The sequence below is a fragment of the Dermacentor variabilis genome, chromosome 4 (assembly GCF_050947875.1).
Source record: "Dermacentor variabilis isolate Ectoservices chromosome 4, ASM5094787v1, whole genome shotgun sequence".
NCBI classification, from domain to species: domain Eukaryota; kingdom Metazoa; phylum Arthropoda; class Arachnida; order Ixodida; family Ixodidae; genus Dermacentor; species Dermacentor variabilis.
Window position 1 is genome coordinate 51,029,532 of NC_134571.1, and position 17,991 is coordinate 51,047,522.

The 17,991-nt window shown below is 44.6% G+C and overlaps 1 protein-coding gene across 2 annotated transcripts; it reads left to right on the top strand.

The window, feature by feature from the left end:
* Window positions 1-27: 27 nt before the first annotated feature.
* Rpn11 (regulatory particle non-ATPase 11) lies at window positions 28-16,547 on the top strand. Of its 2 annotated transcripts, none has more exons than XM_075688987.1 (11): window positions 28-108; window positions 316-377; window positions 503-577; window positions 837-956; window positions 1,765-1,835; window positions 2,450-2,600; window positions 6,163-6,270; window positions 12,361-12,435; window positions 13,951-14,076; window positions 15,809-15,871; window positions 16,249-16,547. In XM_075688987.1, the coding sequence occupies exons 2-11, from the start codon at window positions 330-332 to the stop codon at window positions 16,345-16,347; spliced, it is 936 nt and encodes a 311-aa protein (XP_075545102.1). In that variant the 5' UTR covers window positions 28-108; window positions 316-329; the 3' UTR covers window positions 16,348-16,547. The 2 variants fall into 2 exon arrangements, with proteins under 2 accessions (XP_075545102.1, XP_075545104.1); XM_075688989.1 differs by having other exon boundaries at window positions 50-137.
* Window positions 16,548-17,991: the final 1,444 nt, after the last annotated feature.

The window sequence follows — 17,991 nt, forward strand, 5'->3', positions numbered from 1 at the left end:
TTTTATAAATGATATTGAGTAGCTGAATAGCTATAAGTGGTGGCGCCACCTGAAATTCAGAGGGCCACCGCGGAGTGCCGAGTCATTTCGCTGCGCCCGGACGATTTTGTACGTATTTCTCGAACAGTTTTCGCATGGTACGTGATACTGAACATCAGCAACATTAGTTTAGAGTCTGGGAAATGGGAAGAGTCGGGGATTTTATTCAGTGATCTTCAGCAGTAGCAAGTGATGTGATCCTCGTGTTGGTTGCGCTTCTGACGGCCGTCAAACCAACGCTGCGCGCTGGCTGCAACCTCTCGTTTCTCCTTGCAGATTTTTTTATAAACATGGACCGTTTGTTGAGATTAGGAGGGAACTTGTCCGGTCTCGGGCAGGTAAGTAGCCCAGTTCGGGCTCCAACTCTTCTGAAGTGCTTTCCGTTGAAATGCCGCTACTGGCCCGTGCTAGTCGTTGTCGGTTCATTATCAATGGCTTTGTATATTGTTATGCTTCATCGCAGGCTCCTCCAGCCAGTGATGGACCAGTGGTCGACACGGCCGAGCAAGTTTACATCTCGTCTCTAGCATTGCTCAAGGTATGTTTTCAGATCTGAATGATAAACATCGCTAACTAGCGCGCCGATGACTTCGCGCGAGTTCCATGTTTCGTGCTGCGTCATTTCTTCCCTTAGAAACTCAGCCTTTTCATCCATGGTGGATATTGTCGTGGGCGTGAAGCGCTTTCAGGGCTTGATTTCTTTCGGGAAGTTTAATGACTTAGATTTCAAAATGTCTCATTGGAACATCGTTGCGGAGAACTCAAGTTGCCTGGTTATTTACCTTATTTCTTACTAGATGTTGAAACACGGCCGAGCTGGTGTTCCGATGGAGGTGATGGGTCTCATGCTGGGAGAATTCGTGGATGACTATACCGTCAGGGTGATAGACGTATTCGCCATGCCTCAGTCTGGAACGGTAAGATTTTTTCTGCATCGTTCCTTGCGTTGAAACATTGAGTTATTTGTTGGAAAAGTATTGGTTGTTTGCGATGTGGGCCTGGCTCGACCTCGTATTTTGGACACAACAAGCTGTTGTGGAAGCACCAACGTCTTCACAAACGCACATTTGATATGGAAGCTTAGTTCATGTAAACTGTTGGTAGGTGAATAGCGCCTCATGTCACATGCTGCTCAGTCTAAAGTTTCAGACGACGGTCAAAAGTGTAAATATGATCCCCTGGGGGCCAAAATTATTTCGGAGTACGTGGGGGACTCCGGAATCACGCCTTTCGCACATAAAACCCAAGGATTCATTCAGAACTATAAATATTGATATATTCTGACAAGTTAGTTTTTCATGATTTTTCTTGTTGGCCTGCAAGGTTGTTGGAAGCACTTTGAGAAGCAGGGAAAAGTTGTACTGTGACATTGCATCTCACTAATGCAGTGCTGATTGTTTCATTATTGCTGGGTGCCATTTTTGCTTTTGTGTCCGCCCATCTTGTTTCTGCAGTAGTTCCGTGCAACAGTAGAGTGCAGTGTGTCTGTGGACCATGACTGGTGTCACAAATCTCTAATCTGCAGACTAAGAGTCATGGATGCGCAGAAACTAGAACGATGCATATATTTTTTTCCAGCATGTACCTCTCCATCATGCTTGAGTGTGTACTAATGTGAAGATGCAAATTTAGTGGGCACACATCATTAAAGAACAAGCGTGTGCTTAGTTTACCAGAACAATTCCTTTTCTTCACGAAAGCTCTTACTTTCAATGCTTTCTGCAGGGTGTTAGTGTGGAAGCAGTAGACCCTGTGTTCCAAGCCAAAATGTTGGACATGCTGAAGCAAACAGGAAGGTATGTCGCACTACCATATTTTGAGTAATCTTGTGTGTGGCAATCAGTGCCTGAAACTCCTGTTGTTTATTTTAGGCAACTTCCATTGTAGTTTCTTTGGTGGGCAGCATGCTTGTGATGGAGTTGACTCATTAAAATTAGTTTGATAACCAGTGTTTTTCAAACTGTCTTCTGCCGACTGCAATGATCTCTTGAGGGAGTGACAACACCTTTCCCATTTGATAGGAGATTACAAAAGTGCCCAAGGGCATGATAGGAGATTGTTGTTTGAAACGTGCTTTCAGTTTGTTTTCAGTTTCGCCTCATGCGACTCACTTAGGCTGCGCTGAAGTCGTCAGCCGTGCCTGTTGGTGCAGCCTAGACCGCTTGCATGAAACAAAATTGAATGCAACCTTAACGCGTTTTTCCAACAATGATCTCCAATTGCGCCCTAGAGCAGTTACCTTAGCAGCTATAAATAAAGCATAATCTAATTACCATTGCTCGAGCTCAGCGTTTCTTTGTGCCTCTTGAGGCAACTAAGGTGGTTTATGAATGGCCCGTGAGCAAGTCGAGGTTTTGGCAACCGCCTAAAATTTGAGCATTGCTTCATTAGCGGAACTTGTTTCCTTCAGGCCTGAAATGGTGGTGGGCTGGTACCACTCACACCCTGGCTTTGGCTGCTGGCTGTCCGGTGTTGACATCAACACGCAACAGAGCTTTGAAGCCCTTTCGGAGCGTGCTGTGGCGGTGGTCGTTGACCCCATCCAAAGTGTCAAGGGAAAGGTGTGTTTGTTTAGTTTTGTCTTTGTTTGCTTAACCAACATTCAGCAATTATACTATTTGGATTTGTGACCAATCATGTTGCCTTTGTATCTGGAGTACTTCTACAGAAACAATACTGTAGAATACTGCAGTAAGATGCAGTAGTTCTGCGGAAACCCGCAAAGTGGAGAGAAGTAATTATTAGAGGGAAATTCGTAGCAGTTCATTCGTAGCAATTACTACAACGAACTGCTACGAATGGGTGGATGTCTCATTTTCCCTCTAATAATTACTTCTCTCCACCTTGTGGGTTTCCGCAGAACTATTACGTCAAACTCTTGCCTTTGCTTCGAGTTGTTGACAAATTCGACTTCGCCCTGCCACCTGCTTGCCGCCAGGTCAACTCGGATAATAGAGTGGCTGCCCCGGAAAGGCGGTAGTTCCAGGTTCGAGTACCGGACCAGGACAAATTTTTCTTCAACTACGAGGCTTTTTCTTTCGAGGAAACCGTATGGGTTTACTTTGTAGCAATTGCTATGAACAGGTGGATGGCGCATTTTCTCTCTAATAAGTACCATAGTGAATACTAGATCCACCAGATATTTCCAAGAGATCTTGGAATTGGTTAGGATTGGTTAGAAATTGGTTAGAATTGTTAGCACGTGGGTGAATAATAATGTCGAGGTGTATCAAAGTATTCATTATTAACAGAATGAAAACGAGGGCAGCAGATTGTAGAATACGTTTACAAGATCTGCTCAGTGTTCCTAAATATAGTTCCTGTGAAGTTGTCTTTTAACTAAATGGTTGTACTATAATTGGTGGCGGCAGCAGTGATGTTAACATCATTCTTGATGAAGGCCGCACTTGCTTTTTGTTTTGAATTGTGATGAATAAAATCTGCACAGAGGCATTTTTCATCTTTTTGTGTGTTGCACAAACAGAAAAACAGATTATAAGAACTATTTACATTATTACATTAGCAATATATCTGCTTCAATTATTAGCATGCCTTAAAGGGGCCCTGAACCTCGGGCTTGCTGAACTAACATAGTCTGCGGGTAGCATACGTTGCTGTGAACGTCTCAGCCAAATTTTGCTGTCGTATGCGATGTGTGGAGCTCGCAAGCAGAGCGCGAAGTCACCGTTCTCTCACCGCTCTCTTTTCAACAGAAGCCTGCCTCCTTACTATATAAGGAGGTATGCTTATGCTTTATTTCATAATGAAGCGGAACACCTGCTATTGGTAGCTGCGATCAGCTACATAGCGTAGATACTGCGGCTGCCACGGGGCGCCGCAGTACGGGGCGCTGCCACGAGTCCACTGGCTGAGCGCAATGCAGTTTGCTGAGGACAAGCACATTTGGCTTAGGTTTAGCACGTCATAGGCACCAAAATCAGAAGTTGTGGCGTCTACGTTAACATCCAAAATGAAATTATAAAGGCACGCCACAGTGACAGTTGGAAAGTGGAGTGTTGTGGGTACGCCCCGCTGCGCTGTAGCCTTCACAGTGCGAGGCATTGAAGAAAGAATGGGAGTACAGCGGAGGCAGTATTTGATTGCCAATAACTCCACTTCTGCTGAACGCATTGAAGTACTTTTTGTGGCAAAGTATTTTTGAAATAACCTATTTTTACCTCAAATGCCTTTCTCCGCTTCAATAAGAAGTGGTTCAGGGCCCTTTTAATAAACAGCATGAATAGCAAAAATAGTGCTTGCTAACTTGAAGGTAAGTTGAATCATGACATGGTGCGCCAACTCATATGATTCGTTAGGTGCTATTAAAAAAAAAAAAAGAATATGCCAAGGATAGGCATTTACAATGTTCCACAGGTTCTTCTTAAAAAGCCCCTCACCAGGCCCCATAGCAAATTTTGGTTATACGCAGGGAGTTGTTACGTGTCCACTAGGGAGCGTACTGCTGCTGCAAATTTTTTTCAAATGGGCTCATTAATAGCCGAGATAGAAATATTTCAGTGCCGCGAATCCATGATTTCAGCAGGCGAGCTTCACTGCCAAGCGAGACACTCTCTCCACTTTCCCCGCTAAGCCTCCAGAAGCGAAATTAATTTCCTTCCCTGTATTCTCCCATACCCGGACCCCGAGGATCATGTGGCGCATACGTCACGGGCCCCGCCTTCTTTTTTTTTTCTCACATTTTTGCGGCGCTGCACACTTCCACTGATGTCTCTCATACGAGCTGTTGCGTTTGTCTTGTTTCGCACAGCACACAATTTCGTGCGCTGTGCACAAGAATGCCTGACTAGCAGTATAAGTCAGTGCTGCACGAATACACGATCACAGAGCATGATCCCGTGCTGGAGTAAGGTAGAAAAGTATGTAGTTTCGGTGTCTGTGCGCGCGACTGCACGATGTCGGAATAAGCAGACAAAACGGAAATGCATCTCTTGCTGTGGTGTGAAGTAAAACAAAAACATGCAGACATTCGGTTTGTGGGTTTTATTATTTCTCTAAGCTTTAATTCGTCTATTCAGGCAGCATATTACACAAATAACAGATGTTGCCTAATATAATTCTCGAAGTCACGTGAGTGACGTCGCAGTAAACGTGACCGTAGGTGCACTAGCATGTGTACATCATCCTCTGGCTTGGAGCGCGGCGGCTGCGAGGAGAAGGGAAAGGAGTGTTCGGTTTGAAATTTCAGATCTTACCGTGGCCCGTAGTAATGTAATACTTTGCAGGCACGACCATTATTGCACATTATTGTGCATTATGCTCTGCGCTTGTCAGCTCAAAATGGCCAGACCTGGTGAGGGCCCCTTTAAAGAGAGGAATTTTCTTTTCTTGTTATAGGTCTTAGTTATACCTGTGGCTGAAGGTGCATTCACAGTTGCCTGTGCTTGTTGCCTGCGCTTGTTGCCTGCATATGACTTCACATTTACTGGGAGAGTCATGGTTTTACCTCTATTGAAAGATGTCAGGTCTGAGTTCTGACATTTCTTTCTTGATAATGAACTGGGCTGTCTAGCTGATGTACTTGAACAACATTACATGAGAAGCCATATTTATTCCTATTCTGCTCAGTTGAACTCAGCTAGGGTTTGAACCCTTTTTGTCTGGTCAGTTCGAAGCCAGCCAGAGCAATCGCAAAACCACACATAGCAGAAACAGTTCGGTGCTTCTCTAGCAACTTGTTTCAATTTGCTGACCATCCTTGCTCTTTTTCTGCTTCAAAGCAATGTCAAGCTTTACATTTTCTTTTTTTATTCCTTCATGATGTTAACTTAATTGACAAGCTCTAATCTATTTACGTCAATACTATTACCATTATCTCATGTGTACATACCGTGAGTATAAATTTGCTTTCCTTTCTTTCCCTTTTTCTGCCTCCTGTCCCTAGCCTTCTTGTCCCTGACCTTCTCTTCCCTACGCAGAGTAGCACATAGGCACTTACATATGCACCGGTAGAATTCTCTCTATTGAAAAGAGCTGTAGCATGTGCTGTAGCACCTGTCACGGAAAACCTGGATCTCTGCAGACTTGCTGTGTAAATGTGTTTTAGTACAGTGAGTTGTGCAAAGCAGAATATGGAAGCAAGTACATATGTTCTCTTATTCGCAGGTGGTGATAGATGCTTTCCGCCTTATCAACCCCAACATGATGGTGCTAGGGCAAGAGCCTCGGCAAACCACGTCAAATCTTGGACACCTGACAAAACCTTCTATTCAGGTATGACCTGTGCAGAGAGAGAGTTGTATTTGACAACTGCAATGCTAGGCGGAACAGCACTTTAAATAGCATAATGGTGCTAGAAAACAGGGATATACAGTTTCCAGAGATCTAGGCAGTGTTATTGCCCGAAGTATTGCAAGAAGTTTTGGGTGGAATAATTGTGAACTGATTCATTTTCGAAACAGGAATGAGGATGTAGAAGGACTGCAGGTGAAGGAGGAGGTTGACCAAGGGCCAGCTGTAAGTGCCATGGGAGTTGTACTGGCATGTAATGCTTGTTTAGCTTCAGGATAAAGAAAAGAAACGAAAAGTGGCAGCATACCGCAGGTGAGACACGAACTGGTGATTTCCACAGGTCGATTCTGTCATATGTTCAACACCAGTTAGTGATGTATATTTTTGTTTTTTAAAGCAAAGCTTTCTTTGGCCTCTTTCCTTACTTTGTGGGTGCTGGCTGTTGCTGTTTTGCCGATTATAAACTTGGGCTACTGCGTGTGTGCCACTGGGTATGTGCTCGAATATACAACTTGAGTACGTTGGATATGCACTGGGTACGTGAACATTCTTGGCCAGTCATCCAGAATAGGTACATGTCACTGGGTAGGTATCCATATAGACAATCAGAACAAGAGGCAAGAAGTTAAGAAGTTGGCTGCAAAGAAGTGAAGTTTGCATCAAAAGCAGCCAAGTGTGGAGAAAGTAGCAAAGAGAACAAAATGGGACCAGAGCTGCATTGAGCTAAAGCACCTCCGCCCATGTGTCAGCACTGCTTTTGTTAAGTATCACCAACCTTTGATGCGCATCTCTTGTTGCTCACACCAATTCAACTCCTGCAATTTCTGGTTCTGAGGTTCCCGCTTTCCGTATTTCCGGTTCCTGAATTTTCTCTTGTCACATGCTTGCACCTCTATGCGGTAGTGACGTCGCTTCTGCCTAAAACTAAAAGCTGCAGCTGCACAAGTTCCGCTTGATGTAGAAAGCTGCACGGGTGAGCGAGGGAGTAGCGTGGCAAAGGAGGAGGGGCAGTACTTAACCTGGTAGGCAAAAACGTGTATGGAGGGGCTTTACATTGAGCAAGGAGTATTGATCTACAGAGAAGCGAAGTAGGCAACCGGAGCTTGTATTTGGCAAGCAGTGTTGAGTTACGTAGAAGTGAAGACATTTCAATGAACATTAAAGAAAGCTTCACTTACATATGCGTAGGATCTGCCGATTTTTTTGTTTAGTGTAAACAGAAAGCACAAACTGAGCCTTTTTGTTCAATTTGATTTTGAATGAGGTTTTATTATTAATAGACAAGATACAGTACAAGGGAATATTATACAGGAGGAGGTCCCGAGGTCAAAGACTGTCAAAGAATTGAAAGCATACTTCCCATATTCTTTCATTGTTTTCTTTGATTGTCAACCACATTGAAATTATAGTTGCCTGGAAGCACTATGATAATCATAACCAATTCTCATATCTGGTTTAACATGAGTGTCCTTGTTAGCCCATATCAGCCTGTTCCAGCTGATTAAAAGAATGTTTCCTGTTAATTTTTGTAATTTCATTGTGTCAGCCACATTGAACTGTAGTACTCTGGAAGCATTGTGATAATCGCTAGCCATGTTCACAAAAATTCTAGCATAACAGTGTTCCTTATTGGCCATTACAGTAGACTCTCATTAATTCAAACTCAAATGGGAAGGGACCTTGGGATTTTGTTTGAATTATCAAGAAGTTTGAATTATCAGAAGTTTTCATATATATGATTCTGGGCAAGATGACAGCACACATTATACTTACGCATCCATTTGAATCACATTTTAAGAATTTCTATGTTTTAACTACAAAAAATAGACAAGAGTAGAGGTGAAAGGTCCACAACTAGTTTATTGGCCATCTACTGGTAACCAGACCTTTGAAAAACAAAGCTGGGCCCACATTACGAGTTTGATCGTTGTCATCCAATAGGGTCATGCCAAAGATGACTGGTTCAAATATTACCAAACTCTGAATACAGACCCAGAGGTGAAAAGTCTACAACAATTGCCATCTGTTGCTGACCAGACCTTTTAGAGAAATCGTGAATGGTCGATTGCTTCCTAGCTACATGTGCCTTCAACACAAAGCTCTCTATGCCAGTAAGAGCAGCTAAGAGTTTTCTCTTGCTGTCAGAAACTTGCGGACCTGACCAATGTAGTGGAAGGTCCGTGCAGGTGTTGCATTGGGTTGCTCTTTCAACTCCTCCTCTTCACTTTTGCTGCTGCATTATGGTGGCAGCAGTTTGGCTACCAAGTCGTCAAGTGTGTCGTCCCTGCACACATACAGGTTGTCATCAGCAGCTGCATAGTCGCTGAGGTCGGCAGCTATGTTGTGCGCTTGCAGAGCAGAAAGCACTATGCTTGCGTCATCATGTTCGCAGCACTCTTCAGCTTCACTTTGCTGGCAGGCGGGCGAAGTGCCACTGCTGCAGCCAGGGATGCGAAAGGCATGCTGGAAACAATTCGGTATTGTTGTTGACGTTACAGCGTACCATGTGTCAGTGAGCATCCCCAACGATAACAGCAGTGTTACATTGTATGGCATGGAATTGTCCATATATAGCAACATTCTCCTGAGCAGCAGCTTCCTGTAATTCATCTTCAGGCATATTGATATGCCTTGATCCAGGGGCTGGAGGACAGCTGTTGTGTTGGGTGGCAAGAATTCGAGGCAAATTGCTTCCAGCTCCTCCAGGTCGCCATGTGCAGGGCAGTTGTCAGTGATGACCAATATTTTCCTTTTCGCCCTCTTTGTCTGCCCTCCAGTTTGCGGAGCCAATCCTGTTAGTAGAAACCATGACGGTTAGCCTTTCTTTACTTAGCTTTCCACCAGTACATAGCTCACCCTTGCGACACAAGGTTTGATCTGGCAGGCACTTAAAAACCAGCCCCATTTCATCGGCATTATATATATATCAGTCAGGGAGTATTCATGTAGTAGGCTCTCGAGTTGTGTCTGCTAATTCTGAATTCGACTTCAGAATGTCGACTAATTCTGAAGGGACCTCGGGATTTTGTTTGAGTTATCAAGAACTTTGAATTATCAGAAGTTGTCATATATATTATTCTGGGCAAGATGACAGCACACATTATACTTACGCATCCATTTTAATCGCATTTTAAGTATTTCTACGCTTTAACTACAAAAAATAGACAGAGAGCAGAGGTGAAAGATCCACAACCAGTTTATTGGTCATCTACTGGTAACCAGACCTTTGAAAAACAAAGCTGGGCCCACATCACGAGTTTGGTCATTGTCATCCAATAGGGTGATGCCAAAAATGACTGGTTCAAAAATTACCAAGCTCTGAATACAGACTCGGAGATGAAAAGTCCGCAACAATTGCCTTCTGTTGCTAATTCACGGATATCTGTTCTATTTGCGGATATCTTCCGCTATGTACATGCAAAAAGTATGAATGAACCGAATGATGGAGTTTGAATTAAGCTGCTTTTAAATGCATTGAAAACAGCAGGCCAACCAAAAATTTGAATTTTGTTTGAGTTAACTGAAAGTACGAATCATCAGAGTTTGAAATATCACGAGTCTACTGTATTTGGCCAGCCATCACTCGTGACAGCAATTGGGATGCTAATTGCTACCGTACTGGCCAGTTGCGGACATCATTTACGAGGTTTCTTGAATGCTGTCCCATGTATGCAAACCGTACTGCAGAAATTCAGAAGGTTTGTGCTAAAAGTGTAGAATACATGCCCTGCCTTTTACAAGACTATTGAAAAGCTTCATATACATTTAGTAAAGCAATGAAGGGGGCTAGTTGGTGAACATTCATGGTTATATTGCGCTCAGGGGTGCGATCGGAGATGGTTGTTCGGCGCGTTCGTTCGGTTACCGGCGCGCGCGATTGGCCTACTCCGCGCCGACGTCGCCAGCCGCGGGGCGCCGCCCCGTTTTTGGTGACGTCAAAATGACGACACGCTCCTGTCAATCATCCGCCCACCGAGCATTTCGTCCGAACGCGACGGGAGTTGAGAAGTTTGGAGCGATCATACGGCTTCGCATGGCGCGTCTGGTGGATTGGATTGGATCCAGCAGGCGGGCTTTTCGGCTGCGAAATGGCAGGTTTGAATCCAATTCATAGTTTAATTCTAGAAAATGGCGCTTCCGTTGGAAACTTAGGTTGTTGCGCTGGCTTTTCTAGAGGAAGGAGGAGAGCGGGTGGCGGTGCGAAACGCGTTTGAAGAGATGGCAGAAAGTGAATTCCGGCGTCGTTTTTGTTTCTCGAAACAAATAATTCGTTGGTTGTACAGAGAAATCGACAAGTTCATCGGTGCCAGCGAGCCACTGGGATGTTGTCGCTGCCTCTTGAAAAGTGCGCCACTCTTCCCGTCGTTTTTTTTTCTTTTTCCTTCTCGCTGTGCGCGACACCACCTAGGGACGACGCAAAGAACCTAATAGTTATAAATTGCAGTAGTCACACGTACTACTATTTGAAAACGTGTTTGTGCTTGAGAAGAAAAAAGTACATTTCTTTAGATAAAGATTTAATTCACTTGGAAGACGAGAAACATTTGGTTTTGTAGTACACTGTTTGCAAGCAGACGACAAACGACGCAAGTAAACTTCCGGGGAGGTCACCGCTTCCTGATTGGCTGCTCTCTCCGCACCGGTGTCACAAATTTTGCATACTGCAACTCTGTGACGTTGCAGCAACTGAACAGAAGGCGTATCGAACAAAATATCTCCGATCGCGCCCCAGTTTTACACAGACAATATTAAGTGAAGGACGGGACTTGGACGGACGTGCGCTACGCCCGCCCAAGTCCCGTCCTTCACTTAATATCATCTGTGTAAAACTGAGCGCAATATAACCATGAGCTTCATATACAGTAAAGCCTCGTTAAACCGTAACCACTTTAACAGTAGTTTCATTTTAAAAGTAGTAAAGTCAAATCCCCGACTCAGCGGCCATTGAACATAATGCGTTTTGTATCCACATAAACCGTTCAAGCTTATTGCGTACGCATCGGTTAACAAGTAGTGTTTGGACTTTTCGTAGCGCATTCACAGTGGTAGAGTGGCCAGGCAAAAGAATGAACCTCAGAGATTGGAACAGCCTCCAAGTGCAAACGTAGAGGGTGCTTGGAAGGGTGAGGCCACATTAACATCAACATCATTTCAGCGCCAAGCCAGAGATAGTTATGGCCACCTAGTGGTGGCCTGTGTATTGGCATCGTGCAAGGTAGGACAAAAACCGGATGCTCATCATAAAAGAAAAATTGGACATTGTTCATACTATCGAACGTGGCACGAAGTCGGCACTGGCAGGCGAGAGGCATCCACCGTTGACTAAGGTGTGTGGCATTTGGAATGCAAAGGAGAAGATGCTCGGCAGTGCTTCTGGGATCGCAAAAAGATGTCAACTACGAGGTTCAACTTTTCAAGGTTCGACTTTTCGCCATTGTTGCCTCTGTTATTGCTGAAGTGTTGCCTAATGACAGTGATGAGGATGACACGGAAAGCGACAGCACGGGCAATTCAGGCCAGACAGTAGCAGAAGCTGCACATTATGTCAACCTCATGAGGGTGTTTGCTCTGAAGAGGGGAGGGGGCTGGCGGAAAAGCTGACTCGCAGTTTGAGGCCACTGTTGTTGCTGCTAGGCCACCACGGCATCAAATGAAAATAATACTTTTGTTAAGCAAAATGAATAAATACTCCATGTTTTTTGCCCTTTCATCGCACTCTCAGAGTTCTGTTTTTGACAGGTAAGTGGGCGATCTCGTGCTGTTTCGGTTAAGCAGTGCTACCGTTTAGTACATACTTTTTCCGAGCTCCGGCCAACTACAGTTTAACAAAGTTTCACTGTACATATATATATCCGAAGAGACAATAGGATGTAAATGTTTCATACTATGAGCCCAATTGGTATACAATTGGTCTAAAGAGAAGGCACTCCAAATCAGATGCGACTTAACATTGAGCAACAGCAGCTTATATGAATGGCACTTCCTCATTTCTGTGTGCTGTGTGCTACTATCTTTGCACCTTGTGTAATTCTAACTTTTGTTGTGCACCATGTTCTTCCTTCTTCTCTGCAGGCTCTAATCCATGGTCTCAACCGTCATTACTACTCCATCTCTATTAACTACCGCAAGAACGAGCTCGAACAGAAGGTGAGAAAAAAATTTTGTAGTGAAGTTTTATTTCGTTAACGCGGGTGACGCGCAAGTGTATAGATGCTATAGTGCACATAATGCTATCGGCCCTCGGTGTGCTTAAACATCTACACTGTCCGCACCGTAGATTGCGTTCATGACGGGGCTTGTGTGACTGTGCCATACGCAGCAGCCACCACAGTAGAACACCCCCTTCTAAACATTCAGTTACTAACTAAATTATCTAGCTTGGCGTCAGCGCGTGTGCAGGCAAACATGAAAACTTAACTCGATGACCGCAGACACTAGTTGTCAAATCGCTGGCATGAGGAATCATGGCAGCAGCAGCCAGCGAAGTGATGCTTCAACGCAAACTGAGAGATGAGAGCACTGCGCATGCAAAGCTACGAGCCGTCGGGCCACCTAAACTGTGCCCCCCGAAGCAGATTGCTTTCAAGATAAAGCCTGTGCGACCGCGCGTGGCCAAAGTACAACACTCCTCCCCTCTCCCAGTGTCATGTGCATGACTGGATATGGTGCGCTTCCTTTTTGCGCATGTGAAGTTGAGCTGCCATCGTCGGCTCACCATCACACACGCAGCATACGGCACGCGAGGACAACATTATCCCAGTACGCTTGCCCGTAAAAAATAAAAAGCTGCAAAACGTCTCGCAATGTCTGCCCCATTTGCAGGAACTTGCTGATGCTATGTTATAGATTTGTGCTGCATTAGAGTGCCCCTGAAATGGTTTGGACAAATTTTGTAGATGCTTAGGGTACAGCTACATTAAAACATCAGCGCCACAATTTGCCATGTTTACTTATTCTAACGTGCCTTCGACTGTAACGGGCACCCATTTTCCATGATGAAAAAAAAAAAGAGGAAAGGAAAACTGCCTTCGATTTTCACGTGCATCCATTTGCTGTGAACTAAAAAAAAGTCCTTTACAGTACTGTGGACCTCATTCTTTCATACAGAAAGACAACTTCTTTCATTTGGAAAAACAAAGATTTACTCCCAATACACTAAAGTTGCGATAGTATGAGTAATCGAGCATGTCCAAATTATTGGTGTTCCAATTATTGGTCAGCGAAGTTATTGTTCTTTTTACCACAATATAGCTATAGCTGTACCATGCACAGCTCAATGGAGTTTTTTTAGTTGCCGGCATGGTATTTACTCTGGCAGCGTCAACATGTTGACAATCAGATAGACACACTTTTGAAAGCTCAGTGGAGGGCTCTGCGCTTTTGTCAGAAGGACTATCCTAGCATTTGTGATGTTCTGGGTCTAAAACACTGCTCTTAAAGGATACAATCTCTATATGCTAGGGTTGTTACTCGCAATGGCAGTTTGCTTGCCCGGGGAACATTCAAGCCATGGTCACACGGACATTTTTGATTGATAGAGGATGGGGCAGACGCTAGCTGTCATCTGTAAGACGTACAGCCTGGTAGCCTGTTGTCAGTTGTAGCACTTGACAATACTGTCCCACTTGAGCACGGCATGTGAATCACTTTGTGTTGCCGTAGATGCTGCTGAACTTGCACAAGAAGAGCTGGACAGATGGGCTGACACTGCAGGACTACGACCAGCACTGCCAGGTCAACGAGAGCACAGTGACAGAGATGCTGGAGTTGGCGAAGGCCTACAACAAGGTCAGATGGCTGCATGCATGCTTGTGTTTCATATCAAGCGATTCTTTATTTACAAACCTGGTGCACAGTAAACATCTTCCTGTTTGAACCTGCTGTTATCCATTTTGTCTTGCAGGCTAGCGGTGTCAGAAAGTTGATGGATGCATTTCACTATTTAAAAATAAAGGTGTGCATTTCAGACAAAGCCGCGTTCACTCACTGGCTGCTGAAATGCCTTTGGTAGTGTCTCTAGTGGATCACATTGTGCCCTCTTGTGTGAGGGTCTGTGAGCTTTTGACTTTCACCCACTGCAGTAGCCCAGTGACGACAGCATTGCAATGCTGAGCTTGAGGTTGCAGGTCCGATCTCGGCTGCTGCGGCTGCATTGTTCCCATGTCATGCAGTGACGCGTGTAGGAAAAAAAAGACTGTCTGCCATTTTGTATCGGTTTCTAATGTGCGATTTTGCTCTTTGATCTGCTTGCATCTGCCTCAGTGCCTGTGACTGTGGCAGCTATTTATGCAGTAAAACCTCGTTAAACCGTGCCCGCTTACACAGTAGTTTCGTTTTAAAAGTAGTAGAGTGAAAAAGAGTAGAGTAAAAGAGTAGAGTAGTAGAGTAGAGTAATTTCAGGGAGGCGGTGACACTCGCCTCCCTGAAATCATGGGCTCGTGGCGTTTCAAACATTTCTATCTCTGCTATTAATGAACTAATTTGAAAAATTCTTGTGGTAGAACCCTCCTTAGAGGGCACGTAACCACTTCCAACACATAACCAAAGTTTGCTATGTGGGCTGGCAAGGGGCCCTTAAATAAAGCAAAGTGGTCAAAATTAATCTGAAGTCATCCTCTACGGTGTGCTGCACATCTAAAAGAATTTCAATTTCAACTTTCATATGAAGTTTTATTTTTGTTTTTAGTACACGTTTTTAGTGTCTATGTGTTTCAGTACATCAAACACAGAGGACTGCTACGTGTTCCTAAGCTTAAGCTATTAGCTCAAAGCAAGGGTGAACATATCAGCCTGCTGCAGCGGCTGGAATAATGAGTATTAACTCTACAGGGTTTCATGCATGTTTTTTACTGCAGACTGATAATCTTAATGTCAGCTGATCGGGGACCTAATTTTCTTCTTTGTGAAGACACATTTGGTTGTGTTTATGATTTTGAATACACTACCTGTGCTGTGAAAATTGTAAACAGACCTGTTTTAAGAACTGCAGGCTGCAGATAGCGCAGTTCTGCTCCCTTTGCAGATTACCTAAAGATGTAAGCATTACTTGCATGATGCATCAGAAAGTCCTGTATGGCAATGAAGTTCTACTGATTCCATCTTTAAATATTCAGTTAGGGTGATGTTGCAACTGTAAAATTGATGCCAGGCTGTAATGGACTCATGTTCATTTGGCAGAAGTTGTGACTAGCACTAGTGTAACGATATGCATTCTCCAAATGTACTGTGAAACACATTGGCATTTCACTCTATTTAGTAAACACAGCTGTCTGTTGTATACATAAGCTCTGCTTTTTCAAGTAGTTTACCTGAAGGTGGAATTGCACCTTCTTGCATGGGAAATATTTTATTTGCTGCCCCCTCGCCCCTAAAAGAAGGTGGTATATGTATAAAATTAACTTTTCCAAGCCCTGTTTGAATAGTAAAAGTACTATGGTGGCCAGTGATTCAGCACTAGTGATTTCTGAATGCTTATGCGTGCTAAGCTTAATTTGAATGTTATGTTGTCTGTTTGTTGCAGTCCCTGGAAGATGAGGAGAAAATGACCCCAGAGCAGCTGGCCATCAAAAATGTTGGAAAGCAGGTAAAAATTTGGATACAGTGCTCAAGAGAACACTCTTGCTGTCCCTAGTGTTGGTGCAGCTTGTAACAGTTAAAACAGTTTCAATCCATCCCAGACTTTTCATTCAGGCAACCCACGGAGAGTGTGGTGTTTCTTGCCATGTGCCTTACATGCAGGTTTTTTATGTGCAGGTGTTTGAGGGACTGAAAGCCGAGATTTCTGAAGGACATGAACTTCCATGCCACTATTTCTGGAATACTTTATATTGTGAAGTGTGGTGGCAATGTCTTGTAGCTCTCATTTTTCAGCTTGATTCTTTCAAGAAATGGTGTAATACCTTGGGTTCATTGCATCACGAAATGGGCTTACAGCAGAGTACTTTTTGTTTTGTTCCTCAGGACCCCAAGCGACATCTGGAGGAGCGGGTGGACGTCCTCATGACATCAAACATTGTTCAGTGCCTCGGAGCAATGTTGGACACCGTTGTGTTCAAGTGATGGTGTGCTCTTTAATTTAAGACCAAAGTGGTTGCAACTGCAGCAGCAGGGTGGACAAATGCTTCTGGTGCTTGCAAAGAGGGAACAACAAAGGAAGAGGAATGCTTACTGCATAAAGTGCTCCAATGTGTGTATGTGCCAGAGGAGGCTGTTGATTAAACTGTTTTGCAACCAGCGGAGCACTTGTTGGTTGTTGTGCATGTTACTTTCTCGTGTGTGTGAATTGTCTGAGCTGCCAAGGCAGCTCAGACAGTGCACTTGGTCTGGTCACGTTTGGTCTCGGTTGGTCATGTCTGGTCACGTTTGCATTTTACCCAACTCTAGGTTGCCTATATGAATGAAGGAGCTAATTAAAGAGTCTCGTGGCATTTTTCACTGGTCGATTTGGAGCGGCCACCGAAATCCTCGGGCGAGTGCTTGGGTTTCACAAATCCGAATCGGCCAGCGGCGCGCAAAAACACTCCGCGGGGGATCACACAGGCAGTTGCGTACACGTCACACAAATCGGTTCCGGAAACCATGCCAGACTTCCGCTCTGTACGTTCCACGGCAACCCTGTGCCTAATTTGACCATGGCAGCCGCAGGGTCCATCATTTCCATGTCGCGCCCGCAAGGATTGTGCATGGACAATGTATATAGAAGGCTTCGTACAGCACCTGCGTCACCTCGTAATCGCCGTCGTCCGAGCTCTCATTGCTAAACGCGAGCTCTACAGCAGCACAGAAAGCAACCATATTGCAAAGCAACACGATGTTGCGCGTACCCATGGAGGAGTGTGTGCCGACCGGTTGCCGATTTCACTTGAACACAGAAGTGATGCGAGCTATTTACGCCCGAATCTGCGCCTCGGTAACAGAGCCAGTGACAGCGATCCGGCGCGGAGCGAGTTGATCCGAAACGATCAGCGGAAAGCGTGAGCCCGCTCCACATCGACCAGTGAAATTAGGATTTGTTGCCACGGAGCAAGAAATCCTGCTCCGAATCAACCAGTGAAAAACGCCATCAGGCACTTGTCACACCAGAATTGCACACCATACTGCATGCCTTGTATGGCTTTCAAGCAGGGTAACTTTTTCAACTGCATATACTTCCCTAATGAATAATGCTTTTTATGTGCCCCCTTGTGCAGCAAGTGGCTGTAGAATGTTTATTTTTCAGCATGTGTATGAACAATATCAAGGATTGTCTTAGGACACTGTCTGCAGCAGTGATAGGAAGACGTAGGTGCACACTGTCAGTGAAATTTTTTGGCAAACTTATACTCCAAGTTGCTTGCAAGAAGTGCTGCAATGTTTCGACAAAGGCAGACAGAAAGACAAGCAACAAGTTTTATTGACCTGTTTTGCAGAGCAGTTTGCTCTAGAGAAACGAGATGGCAGTTTCGGCACCGTGCCGCACGTTGCTTCGGTGAAAGTGAACGAATGTGAAACCATTACAGTGTCTGCCCAGCTACTGTGCGATCAACCATCGGAAATGCAACCGAGTGCTCGCTAATGCATTGTGCTCCATTCATGCTGCAAAATGGGGAACGGTCGAGTGAAGGCGTGTGCAGTGGCTGTCTGCGAAAATAGTGACTGTCGTATTAGAAAATGAAAAGAATACATCTCACTAAGTCCACGGATCGTTGCTACATAAGGAATGCC